This window comes from Hippopotamus amphibius, chromosome 7, assembly GCF_030028045.1.
Source record: "Hippopotamus amphibius kiboko isolate mHipAmp2 chromosome 7, mHipAmp2.hap2, whole genome shotgun sequence".
Lineage (NCBI taxonomy): Eukaryota > Metazoa > Chordata > Mammalia > Artiodactyla > Hippopotamidae > Hippopotamus > Hippopotamus amphibius.
In genome coordinates this window covers 114,375,357-114,388,453 of record NC_080192.1, presented here as the reverse complement: position 1 = coordinate 114,388,453, position 13,097 = coordinate 114,375,357, and the positions used below count along the sequence as shown (strand labels likewise).

Here is a 13,097-nt window from a genome sequence, read left to right as displayed (position 1 = left end):
TGTTTTCTTTTCTCATGGTATTACACTTAGGAGTGAAATTGCTGGGTCAGATGGCAACACTGTGTTTAACATTTTGAGGAACTACCAAACTGTTTTCTGAAGTGACTGCACAGTTTTATATCCTCACCAGCAAAGTATGTGTTCCAGTTTCTCCACATCCATGTCAGCACTTGTTATTGTCTGTGTTTTCCATTTAGCCATCCTTGTGGTTTTCTGTGATGTGTATCTCACCATGGTTTTGATTTTGTGTTTTCCTAATGGCTAAGAATATTGAGAGTCTTGCCCCCACTATACCGGCAAATAATTTTCTTTTTTGCATATTTAAAAAATTGAAATATAGTTGTCATAGATCATTACATTAGTTTCAGGTGTACCAAATGGTGATTTGACATTTGCATACATTATGAAATGATCACAATAAGGCTAGTAACCATCTGTCCCCATACAAAGTTATTACAATATCATTGACCATATTCCTTATGCTGTGTATTATTACATCCCTATGGCTTATTTATTTTCTAACTGGAGACTTGTATCTCTTAATCCCCTTTACATATTTGCCCCCACACAGCCCCCCCCCCCCCCCGCAGTCACACTTTTGTTCTCTGTATCTGTGAGTCTATTTTGTTTGTTTGTTTTGATTTTTAGATGCCACATGTTAGTGAGATCATATGGTATTTTTCTTTCTCTGACTCATTTCACTTAGCATGATACCCTCTAGCCATGTATGTTGATGTAAATGGCAAGATTTCTTTTTTTTTTTTAATGGAAAAAATACCTTTTTTTTTTAATGAAAAATAGAGGCTTTCTGTGAACAAGGCAAGTTTAAAGTCCGGGTTCAGTATGCCTAAGGATCACCTGGTTATGCTTGTTAACCATGTAGATTCCTGGATCCCTTCCCAGGATATTTGGATTCAAGAGGTCTGGTGTGGCATTAAGAAATTTTCATTTTTCCAGGCAGGGATGGTGGTCCTGGACCATTGTACAAACTTCAGTTATGTCAAAGTGAAGGAAAGTCCTCAGGTAGTGGGGGACATGAATGCTAATTTAAACTTCCTTGAGTTTCATTTGTACAAATGGGTAACATTTTTGATAAGAGAGAAAATAACCTGTGTGCATATTTTACATGCAGTTTTTGAGTTTGTGGGGATTATACTGGACATCTTGTTAAGCAAATAGTAGATTACAGGCTGATCAGCACCTGCCATTAAACATGGGACTGTATTATGTCATAATTATTCACATTTTTCTCCCAGTTCTCTGCACAGTTTCTGAAACAGAGTATATTTTTAAAAACTTTTTGAAAGATCTGTGGGAAAATGTTATTTCTATAGAAATTCTGTGTTCCTGTGTGGGTCCCTGTCGAAAAGCACTATGAATGATTATATGGGCCTGGAGTGATTGTTCTGAATGTTGTGATCTTTGATATGTTTTATATCATTATGTTTGGGTATCTTTATTCCTTAAGCTTTAAAGTACCATGGAAGAGACACAGTTAGGTTCATTGCTTGAGGTTCAGGGTAAAACAATTGGGTTATCTGTATTCAGAATTTGATAATAATTCCTTTAGTTTGCAGTTAGCTTGAAATTTATCTTGTTTTTTCCTGTGAGCCAAGATTTGTTCAGCATAAAGGAAGCCAACAATTTGAGTCTCTTTTTAAACTACTTTTATCAACAACTCTTGGCGTGGTGGTACATGTGTTAATTACATATTCATATTTACTTCATTAAATAATTCTGACTCAACCTCTTTGTTAGCTGTTAATATATGTACATGAAAATTTGTGTCACATTTTCATTTTTAATAGGGGAAAAGGTACAATATAGCTACATTAAAGAAAAATTAAAACACTGAAATTACCTGTTATCCTTTCCTCTTTGCATAAAATCTGCATTTCCAAAAATAATTAAATTTTAGATTGGTTGGGGTATCTGTGCTTCTTTTGGTTTTGTAATCATGTTGTGCCTCTAAAACAGTATAACCAATGTTTCCTTATCTCCTGATATAAATATGAAAATAATGGTTTAGTGATTCAGTTTAAATTCTTTTGTCATTTCAGACAGTATGGAGGCATACAACATGCTGTATTCTTTTTCTGAATTTTCACTGTCTGTTATCCTCTAAATTCAAGTGGTATATATTAAAATAACATTTACAGCATCTGCTCCTTCCCATTAAAAAAAAAAACCTGACTTTAGAGAACTTAAAAAAAAAAGATTTTTTTCTAGGTGATTAAGTATTAAATGTTAGGAATACTGCTTTGTCAGCTGTTATTGAGGCAAGAGAAATAAATGAAACTATTTTTGGAAATCCCGTTTGTTACTTAAACACTCTTGCGTGTGTGAGCACATATTCACAGGTCACAGAAGTGCTTCTGTGGCAGCTGTAGATGTGCTAACAGCAACAGAGCAATTTCCCTGCTCATAATTCTGTCCTTTGTAAGAGCATGTCAGGTAGTTACTGACTTTTGAGTGTTGTTATATGCATTGAAGTAATAATGTTAATTTGCAGTAATATGCATGAATAAAATATATTAGAAAAACAGAAACCCTTCTTAACTCCCAGTAATCAAATGAGAGATTTGACAGGATAATATGGAAATACCACATGCTCTCAGAGAAATCTTTTGAAGTGATATCAACCTAAGATGTTTTAACAGAGAAAGGTGTTTTGATGAGAGGAAATTTTTTTTTTTAGATTTAAGGAATATATACTTGCAAACTGTTTAGTAAACTGTAATTTTTGACTTATGTGTTAATATTTTACTTTTGCTATTTTATTTTGCTTTTGGTAATTTTTTCCTTTGAAGTGTATTTCGCTTTGAACTCCAACAATAAGCTTCCTATTTAATGTATATTTGATGCATTTGTTTTTACATGTTATTTCGTGGAGAGCAAGTAGTGACTTTTGTTTAGAAAATCAAATGACATTACGACGTTTAAGAAATATTTTGTGAGCCGTGACCAGTGTCTGTAACTTGAATAGTCTATCAAAATTCTCCTGTCAAATTTGTAGCTATACTGAATTTTTCAAGCTGGGAGGATAATTTTAAAAATGGTAATAAATACAACTACCTGAATAACCATAACATTTCTCAGGTCTAGAGAAGCCTTTTTTAAATAGACATTTCATTTCCAAGCACACACCCAGCTATGATCAAAGGTAAATGCCAGGAGACTTCAAGGTCAATGAATCTTATTTGCCTCTTGCTCTATAGGAGTTCCTTGTGTTTAAATTTTAACTAGTCTTTAGAACAATTTCAATAAAGGTGAGTTGGTTAATCCTGATGTGAATGTGTATTATTTCTAGGTTCTCATATGCAGTGGTTACTTTAAAAATTTGAAGGTTATTTTAGGCACCGGTTTGCATAGTGATATCTTTGAAAATCCCTCATATAAAATTACCTCATATTAACTCTTTGCAGATTCAGAAACTAACTCTTAGTCTGAAGATTGAAGTGTACTCTTTTTTTCTTGAAAAATTAGGAAGTGTTTTATGTTATGAGGATTTATTGCCTAACACTGTTTCTTCCCGAGATTAGCCTCTTAATAAATGTCTACAGCCTTATTTTTTAGGTTACACAACATCAAGATGGTAGAGTGAATCCAAGTATATACATATATAGATGTTCCTAACTGCCCTGTAGTTTCTTAATACCACCTTTACATTTTGAATATTCCTAACTTTATATATATCATCACTGTGAAGGTGAGGCGGCCTTTATTTATTCATTTTTTTCCTTTTTTAACAGGGGGAAATGCAGTGTTGCTCTTCTGAATGAGACAGAGTCAGTATTGTCATATCTTGATAAAGAGGTAATTCAGAATTATACTTGTTTGTATTTTTCCCTCTTTATTTCATATGAAGCCCATACTTTTGTGTTGTTTTTTCTTCTAACAAATTATTGCACAATGATAGCAATATTATGGTAAAAGTCTAATGACTGGCATGCATTCAGGTAATTTAATTTTTCTGGTTAACTGAGATAAAAAGTTGGCAAAAATTCCTGTGTCTGTCTTTCTGTGTGTGTGTCTGTCTCTCTTTTGCTTGGTAATGAAAAGCTTGTTAAGTGTAGCGCGTGGTTGAGTTGGTAGTGGAAGAATTATTATTTTTTGGCTTTATGAAATAGATGACTTAAGTATATTTGGTCCTCTTCCCCCCGTCTTTTTTTTTTTTTTTTTTTAATAAATTTATTTATTTATTGGCTGTGTTGGGTCTTCGTCGCTGCACGCGGGCTTTCTCTAGTTGCGGCCAGCAGGGGCTACTCTTTGTTGTGGAGCACGGGCTCAAGGTACGAGGGCTTCAGTAGTTGCAGCACGCAGGCTCTACAGTGTAGGCTCAGTAGTTGTGGCACATGGGCTTAGTTGCTCCACGGCATGTGGGATCTTCTGGGCCAGGGCTTGAACCCGTGTCCCCTGCATTGGCAGGTGGATTTGTAACCACTGAGCCACCAGGGAAGTCCTCTTTTTTTTTTTTTTTTTTTTTAAATAAATAGCTTTTTGTTTAGACTCTTTGCAGATGAGATTTTACCATTGGTGGTCTGCTTTATTTCCTGGAATCCTAATAAGCTTTGTCAACTAAGAATATTGTTTTCTGTAGACTTCAAGAAACATTTTAAACATTTTTAAGAAGTTGAATTAGAGCATGTACTCTATTGAAGGGAGGAAATTCTTGTAAGCAGACTATTCCACTTTTTGCAGTTTTATGTGACTTTTATCATTTGGATTGTGGGGAAAATATTTTACTATTGATAATGTTTTGTATTTAACCTTTATAGTTTCATAGTGTTTGTTTTCCCCAAATCTTTATTGCATATATCATTTTTTTATAGAATTAAAGGGACATATTTTCTTTTTAAAAAATATTTTACTGTGCTCAAATGAAGTAAATATGGCAGAAAAAGATTAATACAAAATGTAGAACTACTATACATTAGAAACTAATACAGAAAACTAAAAGGAAAATAAGTATTCAAGGCAGGAAAATGGTTAATAGTCTCATGAAATTTGGGAAAGAAGGTCAGGTTTGTTGTCAGTCTGTCCAACAGAATAATGGATAACATGGGTAATGAAGATGCTCAGAAATTAGCTTTTGCTCACAGAAGCAGGGAGAAAAGGAGGAAATATTCAGTATGTTTTAGTGTAGTTTACTGTATTTGGCTGTTAAGAGAGTGGATTATTTATTTATTTACCTACCTACCTACCTACCTACCTACCTACCTACCTTGCTGCATGGCTTGCGAGTTCTTAGTTCCCTGACCAGGGATTGAACCCAGGTCACCACAGTGAAAGCTCTGAGTTGTAACACTGGGCTGCCAGTAAATTCCCTGAAAATTTTTTTAAAAGGTGATATTTTTGCCTTCTAATTTGTTAGCAGTTTGTATCAGGTTGGCCAAAAGTTTCATTCGTTTTTGTTTTTGTTTTCCTGTAAGATGGCTCTAATAGTACTTACTTGTCTTTAACTTCATTTGAAACAGTTTTCTTAGATTGCATGTGACAGCTGTCATATCAGTGTGCATTTAAACAAAAGACATCAAAATTGGTGAATTTTTGTGTAGCCATTTTAATATTGAAGATGGAAGAAAGTAGCATTTTCAGCATATTATGCTTTATTATTTCAAGAAAAGTGAAAACTCAACTGAAACACAAAAAATGATTTGTGCATTGTATGGAGAAGGTCTGTGACTGACTGAATGTATCAAAAATGGTTTGTGAGGTTTTGTGTTGGAGATTTCTCGCTGGGTGATGCTCCACGGTCGGGGTAGACCAGTTGAAGTGATAGCGATCAAATCGAGACATTAATTGAGAACAATCAATGTTATACCACTCAGGAGATAGCTGACATACTCAAAATATCCAAATCAAACTTTGAAAATCATTTGCACCAGCTTGGTTATGTTCATTGCTTTGATGGTTTGAATTCCACATAAATTAAGAGAAAAAAACCTTCTTGACCATATTTCTGCAAGCAGTTCTCTACTTTAATGAAAACATTCCAATTTTAAAACAAATTGTGACGGGCGATAAAAAGTGGATACTGTATAGTAATGTGGAACAGAAGTTATCATGGGACAAGTGAAATGAGCCATCACCAGCCACACCAAAGGTCGGTCTTCATTCCAAAGAAGGTGATGTTGCATATATGATGGGATTGGAAGGGAGTCCTCTCTTATGATCTCCTTCCAGAAAACCAAATGATTAATTCCAACAAGTACTGCTACCAGTTAGACCAACTGAAAGCAGCACTCAGTGAAAAGAGTCCAGACTTAGTCAATAGAAAATGCATAATCTTCCACCAGGATAACACAAGACCACATGTTCCTTTGATGACCAGGCAAAAACTGAGCTTGGCTGGGAAGTTTTGCTTCGTCCACTGTATTCACCAGAAATTGCACCTTCAGATTTCCATTGGTTTCAGCCTTTACAAAATTCTCTTAATGGAGGAAATTTCAATTCCCTAGAAGACTGTAAAAGGCACCTGGAGCAGTTCTTTGCTTAAAAAGATAAAAAGTTTTGGGAAGATGAAATCACAAAGCTGCCTGAAAAAATGGCTGAAGGTAGTGGAACAAAAAGGTGAATAGATTGTTCAATCAAGTTCTTTGTGAAAATGAAAAATGTGTCTTTTAGTTTTACTTAAAAACTGAAGGCACTTTTTGGCCAACCCAATATATGCTAAGGACTGTAGTAGATGAAAATTTGCAAAGGTCTTTAGGATTTTTTTCCTATCCACTTGCTTTTTAACCACTTAGTCCTTTATCTGCTGTTCTTAGGGATAGGCCCTTTCAGGATGTAATACTGAGAGTCATGCAGTAGATGACCCTCAGAACCATGGTGAGAAGCAGGGACAAGACTTTGCTGGTTCAGATGATCTCCAGTGATTATGAAGAATTCAGCTAAGGGTTGGTGGCTATAGGTCATTTTATCCATTAGGTCCAGTGACTAGTGAGTTTGCTCTTTAAGGGTCCATGGAAAGTTAGGTGGGTATGCTTGGGTGGTAGCATGTATAGTTACATTTATATGCCTACCTACGGATACGTATGAATGTTTCAGAATTTAAAGGAGAACTGCAGAATTATAATTAATAGGTAATGTGGGCTGGACACTCTCTAAGTAAGAGTACCAGGCATCTATATGGAGGCATCGTTAGTGTTTGGTGTGGGCTTTACAGCTTTAAATAATTACGTAATTTCAGGGGTCTTCCTTTGACTTTTGCTTAGCTTTGCTAGCTTTTAGTTTTAGAGCAGTTAATGGTTTTCTGTTAGACTAAAACAAATAATAACACTTTATTATCCACCTTTATTGTAATCTGTTTGTTTTGGTTTCATTTAATTTTATACTGTTTACCTGATGATAGTAACATCATGTTTGTTCTCCTTAAAGATTTACAAATTTATTCACCAAAATGAAATTTTATACTCTGGAGGTTTATGGTTTCATTATTGTGACATTGGATTTATTGCTTTATAAGAAGTAGAAGGAATTATGTTTACCTAGGTATTTTCTGTCATTTTTTTCCCAGGATACCTTTTTCTACTCATTGGTCTATGATCCATCAGTGAAAACACTGTTAGCTGACAAAGGTGAAATCAGAGTGGGACCTAGATATCAAGCAGACATTCCAGAAATGCTCTTAGAAGGTATGTTTTTCTTTGGTTTTCAAATCCTATGAAAACATGTACCTTGAAACTCAAATATTGTCCTCATATGGAAGAAAGAACTTTTGGGCTAAAGTTTGAAAGTAATGGGCTCTTCCAGTTTTAGAAATACAACAAACAGCAATGAAAAATAATTTATTTGATCAGTTATTCATTTTTTATTTCATACTTTCATGAGTTTTCTGCCTGTGTTTTTCTTTTAAATACAGCTTTAAGAATGTTAGTGTTGAACTTGTGTTTTAATGTGACATGCTCATGCCCTGAGATCCTGTGTGCCTTCACGTCATCTGTCTGAGGTAGCCATGGAATCTAGTGAACAGTTACATTTTGGTGGGGATTTTGGCTGATCTTGGGTAGTTTATATACCAGAGAGATTCAAAACTTTGCATGTTAAAAACAGATTGTCCTAACAAGACTTTTCTTTCTTCTGTCATAGCTGTATACTTAAAACCTTTATTTTCTGATTTCAAAAGTAAAACATTCTTACCATTAAAAAATAAAACACAAAATAAAGAAACATGTAATATAGAAAATGAACACAACCCTCTTTCCTTCATTCTAAACCCATATTTAATTATTACTATTTAGGGTGGGTTTTTTGTTTTGTTTTGTTTTTAATTTTGTTTTGTTTTTTGTACAGGCTCTGGCTTGTAATCCATTCAGGAATGGTCTTTGTGCAGTGACAAGTTGCACGTTACTCTGCAACTGCTTCTTTCAGTTAATAGTGTATCTTCAGCATCTTTCCAGCTGAGTAGGGTGACCTTATTCTTTTTAGTGACTATAGAGTTCTTAAGTCTGCATGAATGTGCCACAATTTATTTCCTTTGCCCGTACCCTATTGATAGACTTTTAGGTGTTCACATTTTTTGATATTACAAATGATGCTGTTAGGTAGAAAAGCTTTAAATATACCTATGCTGTGTAACTGTTTTTCAAGCATAGCTCCCTATGTTTCTTTGCCCTTCAAAAAGGCTGTATGAGCGAACCAGATGCTTCCACCAATAGGTTATTAAAGCTTACTCCCCCCCCCCCCCCATTTTGTGATATTGCTGTCTTGGCTTTTTATTTTGTTGTTGTTCCTGTTTTTGTTTGTTTGTTATTAATTTTTAAAAGTTGAGATTATGCTTTCTGTTATTACTTTTCTGTAAATTTCTTGTGTATTTTCTATTTGGTTATTTATATGTATTGGCAAGAGTATTTTGCCTATTAAAGGTAAACAAATATAAAAGTATTTGCCCTTTGTCTACGAGTATTGCACATATTGCGTCCTCACTTTAAAAATGTTAATGATTTTAAATTTAATTGTATTTTTTTCATGCCGAAGTTTAGATTTTATCCCTTAAGGTTTTTATAATTTGCATCCTTTACCTTGTATTACTTATAGGAAATGTATGCAGAAAAGTTAAATCAACTCAGGATAGAGTTTGTGAACCATAATATACACTGGTGGGTTGCCATTATCAGTGGTGGGTAGATGGGGTGCCTGTGAATAACAACAGGTTGCAGGCTTCTGCATTTTCATGAACTCAGTACCAGGAAAGGTCAGTCAATAACGGCTAAACTTTGAGAACAGAATGCCTTGTCTGCACTCATCTGTGTTTAGAAGTTTTTTTTTGAAGAGATTGTAAGTAGTGACTCAGTTTGTTATGGGCTAAGAGATTGCATTTTTTGGCATTCTGCTCTGTGCAAATCAACTTGTCTTCCAGAAATAATTTTGAGTGTTTTATAGTCCTTAATGTTTGATCTTAGACTTTTTATTGTTTTATTTTTAAAAACACCTGATTTTTAACTTTAACAAATAGTGCTGCACTGAGTATCCTTTAAATAATGGACAATTTTGTACTCTGGATATAACTGGAAAATATGTTCCCAGAAGTGAAATTGCTAAGTTATAAGGCATGTGTTTCTAAAATTTTATACAGAATGGTAAATTGTCTTCCAAGTAATCATTTACAGGTGTTTTTTTTCCCTTGTTTTAATGAAGGTATAATTTATATGTAGCACATTTCGCCCTCTTTTGTGTACAGTTCTTTGAGTTTTGGACAAATGTATGCGCTCATAAAAATTTCAGCAAGTCCACCTATGCACAGACCAAAAGCCAGGAGTGACCCTGGTACTCATGTGTGCACGTCACCTGGCCCAAGTTCTACATCCCATAAGCAGCCCTTTGTTACTCCTCCATGAACTCTGATCTCTCTCCTTTTCAAACTATGCAGACTGTATTGTGACTAAATATTTATTAATATAATAGATCTTACAATTCATTAAAGAGTATTAATTGCCTTTAACATTGTGTTTCTCTTGGTAGTCTTCTGGGTGGGTGGTTTACAGACTTTATTTAGGCAATAGAACCCTTTCTTATTACACAATGTGACCTTAACTAAGGAAGTCAGGTTATTGTGGGTGAAGTGGAAAGAAGGCCCTGTTGAGTCTCTTGAGGTTCCTTACTGAACTCTAGGATTCAGAGAATCTCAACTTGAAGGCCACTGTTCAGTACTCCACATCTTTTAGAATCCTGTCTCTTCATAGCATAGTCAAAACCTCCAGTCTTTGCAGTTAGAAGTGCTTACGATGAAGGGGCTCCACTGTTTTCGCTTTGCCTTTTTCCATTTTTTAAATCTTAAAATATATTTTATTGCCAACAATATGGACTGTGGTAGAAAATGTAATCATACGGAAAACAAAAAGTAGTAATCCCTCAGGTCATCCCTTCTAACCCACAGTTAACCACTGTTACTAATTTAACATGTTCTCCTAGACTGTTATATAAATATTGTATAGAGACACATGAAATGATGGTTCTGCAGTATTCCGTTGTGCGATAGATCCTAGTTTATTTTATCTATTTCTTATATGTTTAATGGTTGTTCAAATTTTCCCTCAATTGTTCTTTAATATTTTTTGGTTGTGGTGGGGTTCTTATGTTATAGTTTTTTTTTTTCTTAAATTGTCACAGTTTATCGTCAATTTGTCAATTTCTTCCTTTCCAGATTTCATTAGGATTCTGATTGAAATCGTATTAATATTAACATAATTTTGGGAGGTGATTGATTATTTTATAATATTGAGCAGTACATGGGTCTGCTTCTGAGGTTTCTAGTCTATTCCCCTGGTCTGTTTGTTCGTGCTCTAGTAAGTAACTCACTGTTTTAATCATAGAGACTTCGTAGCATGTGTGACTATCTGGTGAAGCTAGTTCCCCTCTTATTTTCCCAAGCTTGATTAACACCAGAAAAAAAGAAATCTTCTTATTTTTATTGGGGTTGCAGTTAAGTTTTAAGTTCATTTAGGGAGAACAGACATTTTGATGATTTTTGAAACGTCCTATCCAGATACAAGGGATTCTTTCTCTTTGTTCAAAGCTACTTTTGGGTCTTGTGGAAGTTTTTTGTTTGCTTGGTTTGTTTTAATATAGATTTTATATATTTGTTTATTTTAAAGTTTGTAACTTGTTAGCTTTATTTGTAGGTATTCATCTTTAACAATGAAAAACACTAGTTTTCATCATAAATGAAAGTCATTTTGGACTCTTATTTCAACTTTAAAGCATTTAACATATCCAAAATGTTTTTTTCACTTGTAATCAGGAAACTAACTAGATGCAAGATTTAAAGATATACTTTTTCTAATTAGTGTATTTTCTGGGGAGAGGGAGTAGGGGTGGTAGATAGATACACCAGCAGTTAAAGTTGAAAAACACGGAAGCTGCCATCATACAAACTTTCATACACAGCTAGTACCTGTTGGCAGGGAAATTAAATAGTAGAAAACATCATGTTCAAGCATGGATATTTAGGACTTGATACAGTCTGTGCGTACTGACCCTTTTGATACTCTTGAGTGGGTACGTGTAGACCAGTACCCACTCCAATTTGCATTGGCTTGAGATGTAGAACTTGAATTAATATCCTGAGTAGGTGGAAGCGTCAGCTCCATGCCAGAATATATTACAGGCTTGCTTTCTTTGTGAACGTGTCCTGATGAATTTAAGACATTGTTGTGGCATTTGTCTCACTGGTGAATATTTCTTTTTGTGGCTTTAGAATTTTAAAATTCATTTATGGCTCCCCACCATCTAACAAGCTCTTGAGATCTGGAAAAATCAGTACGTAGCGTGCAAAGAAAGGTAAAGGGTTTGTTTGAGATTTTAAATCTTTTTCGAGTTTGAATAACTAGAGAATTTTCCGTAGAAAAAAGATGTCATAGGTAATACGTTTTGAATTATTATTTAGCTGTATTGTAACACTGGAATTTTAAGAAAGAAATTATTTACATATTAAATTAAACTTTGTAACTGTTAAAAGTATGATAACATTAAATTACTAATTGAAAATGACTTTGGATTGACAGTTTGGGGTAAAATCTGGCTGTACTATGTTTTAGCTGAGATACCTTGGGAAAATTATTTAGCCCCTCCAAGTTGCCATTTCTTCCTCTTTAAAAAGGGAATACTGATGTATGTGCCTACATCATAGTGTTGTGATAATTAAGTGAGGTACTTCTTGTAAAGCATTTAGCTCAATGTTAGCTATTACAGTTGCTTCACCCAGGCCACCACTGTCTACTGCTACGGATTAAGTAACTCTTGTCTGTATTTAGGAATTTAGGGTGTAGTCTCTCTTGAAAGTTAAAGAATTAAATTAGTTTAGTCTCCTATGCTAAAATATATGCCTTTTAACTTGAATTAGCTCATTTACAGTCAGTCAATTAGAAAAATGTCAATATAGTGTGGAAATTACGTCAGTTCATCTGAGGCTTTTCTAAGCAGTTATTCTCACAGATGAGTGTTTAAGAAAAAAAAAGTATATTGGGTATCTTAGAGTTACAGATGAAGGGATGAAAAATGTTTTCCCCAGTGTTTATAAAAACCTGCACCCTAGATTTTATTTTTAATTTTGTTGAAACTGTACACAATGAGCTACATCCTGGTGGAGGAGGCATAAGTCCAGCGTTTAAGGAGATAAAGGATTGACTGACCTTTGTGCTTGGTGCAAATGTCAGTGGAGATTTAACTGTGTTGGTATTTTTATTATGATTGTTACTTTTTTTTTTTTTTTTACGTGCTCTGGTTACCAAGTTCATAGGTTTTAAAATTTTTGTCCTATTTTTTCCATAAACGCTGTCATTTTTACATGTGTAACTTTGCAGAATATGTTTTCTACAATGTGGTGAATGTTATCAACTTAAAAACACCATACCATAACAAAGTAAGTGTAAGCAGATAATGGTTGCTACCCTGTAAGACCAGTAATTCATAACCCAGGGCAATTTTATCTTCCACAGGACATTAGACAATGTCTATAGACATTTTTGGCTGTCACACCTGGGGGAGGGGGGGATGCTACTGGCATCTAGTAAGCAGAGATCAGGGTTGCTGCTGAACATCTTATAATGCACAGGATAGCCCCCCACAACAAAGAGTTGTTGGCCCAAACTGTCAAC

At 34.5% G+C, this 13,097-nt stretch overlaps 1 protein-coding gene across 8 annotated transcripts in view; it reads left to right on the top strand.

Annotated features, from left to right (window-relative positions):
- Positions 1-13,097, top strand: part of MTA3 (metastasis associated 1 family member 3) — a 159,243-nt gene that overhangs the window by 75,908 nt on the left and 70,238 nt on the right. For all 8 annotated transcript variants that reach the window (XR_009054597.1, XM_057740918.1, XM_057740913.1 and 5 more), the window contains 2 exons: positions 3,753-3,816; positions 7,520-7,637. Coding sequence is in view for 7 of the 8 variants with exons in the window: in XM_057740918.1 (XP_057596901.1) it covers positions 3,753-3,816; positions 7,520-7,637 (182 nt within the window). In the remaining variant the exon portion in view is untranslated. The remainder of the gene's footprint in view (positions 1-3,752; positions 3,817-7,519; positions 7,638-13,097) is intronic.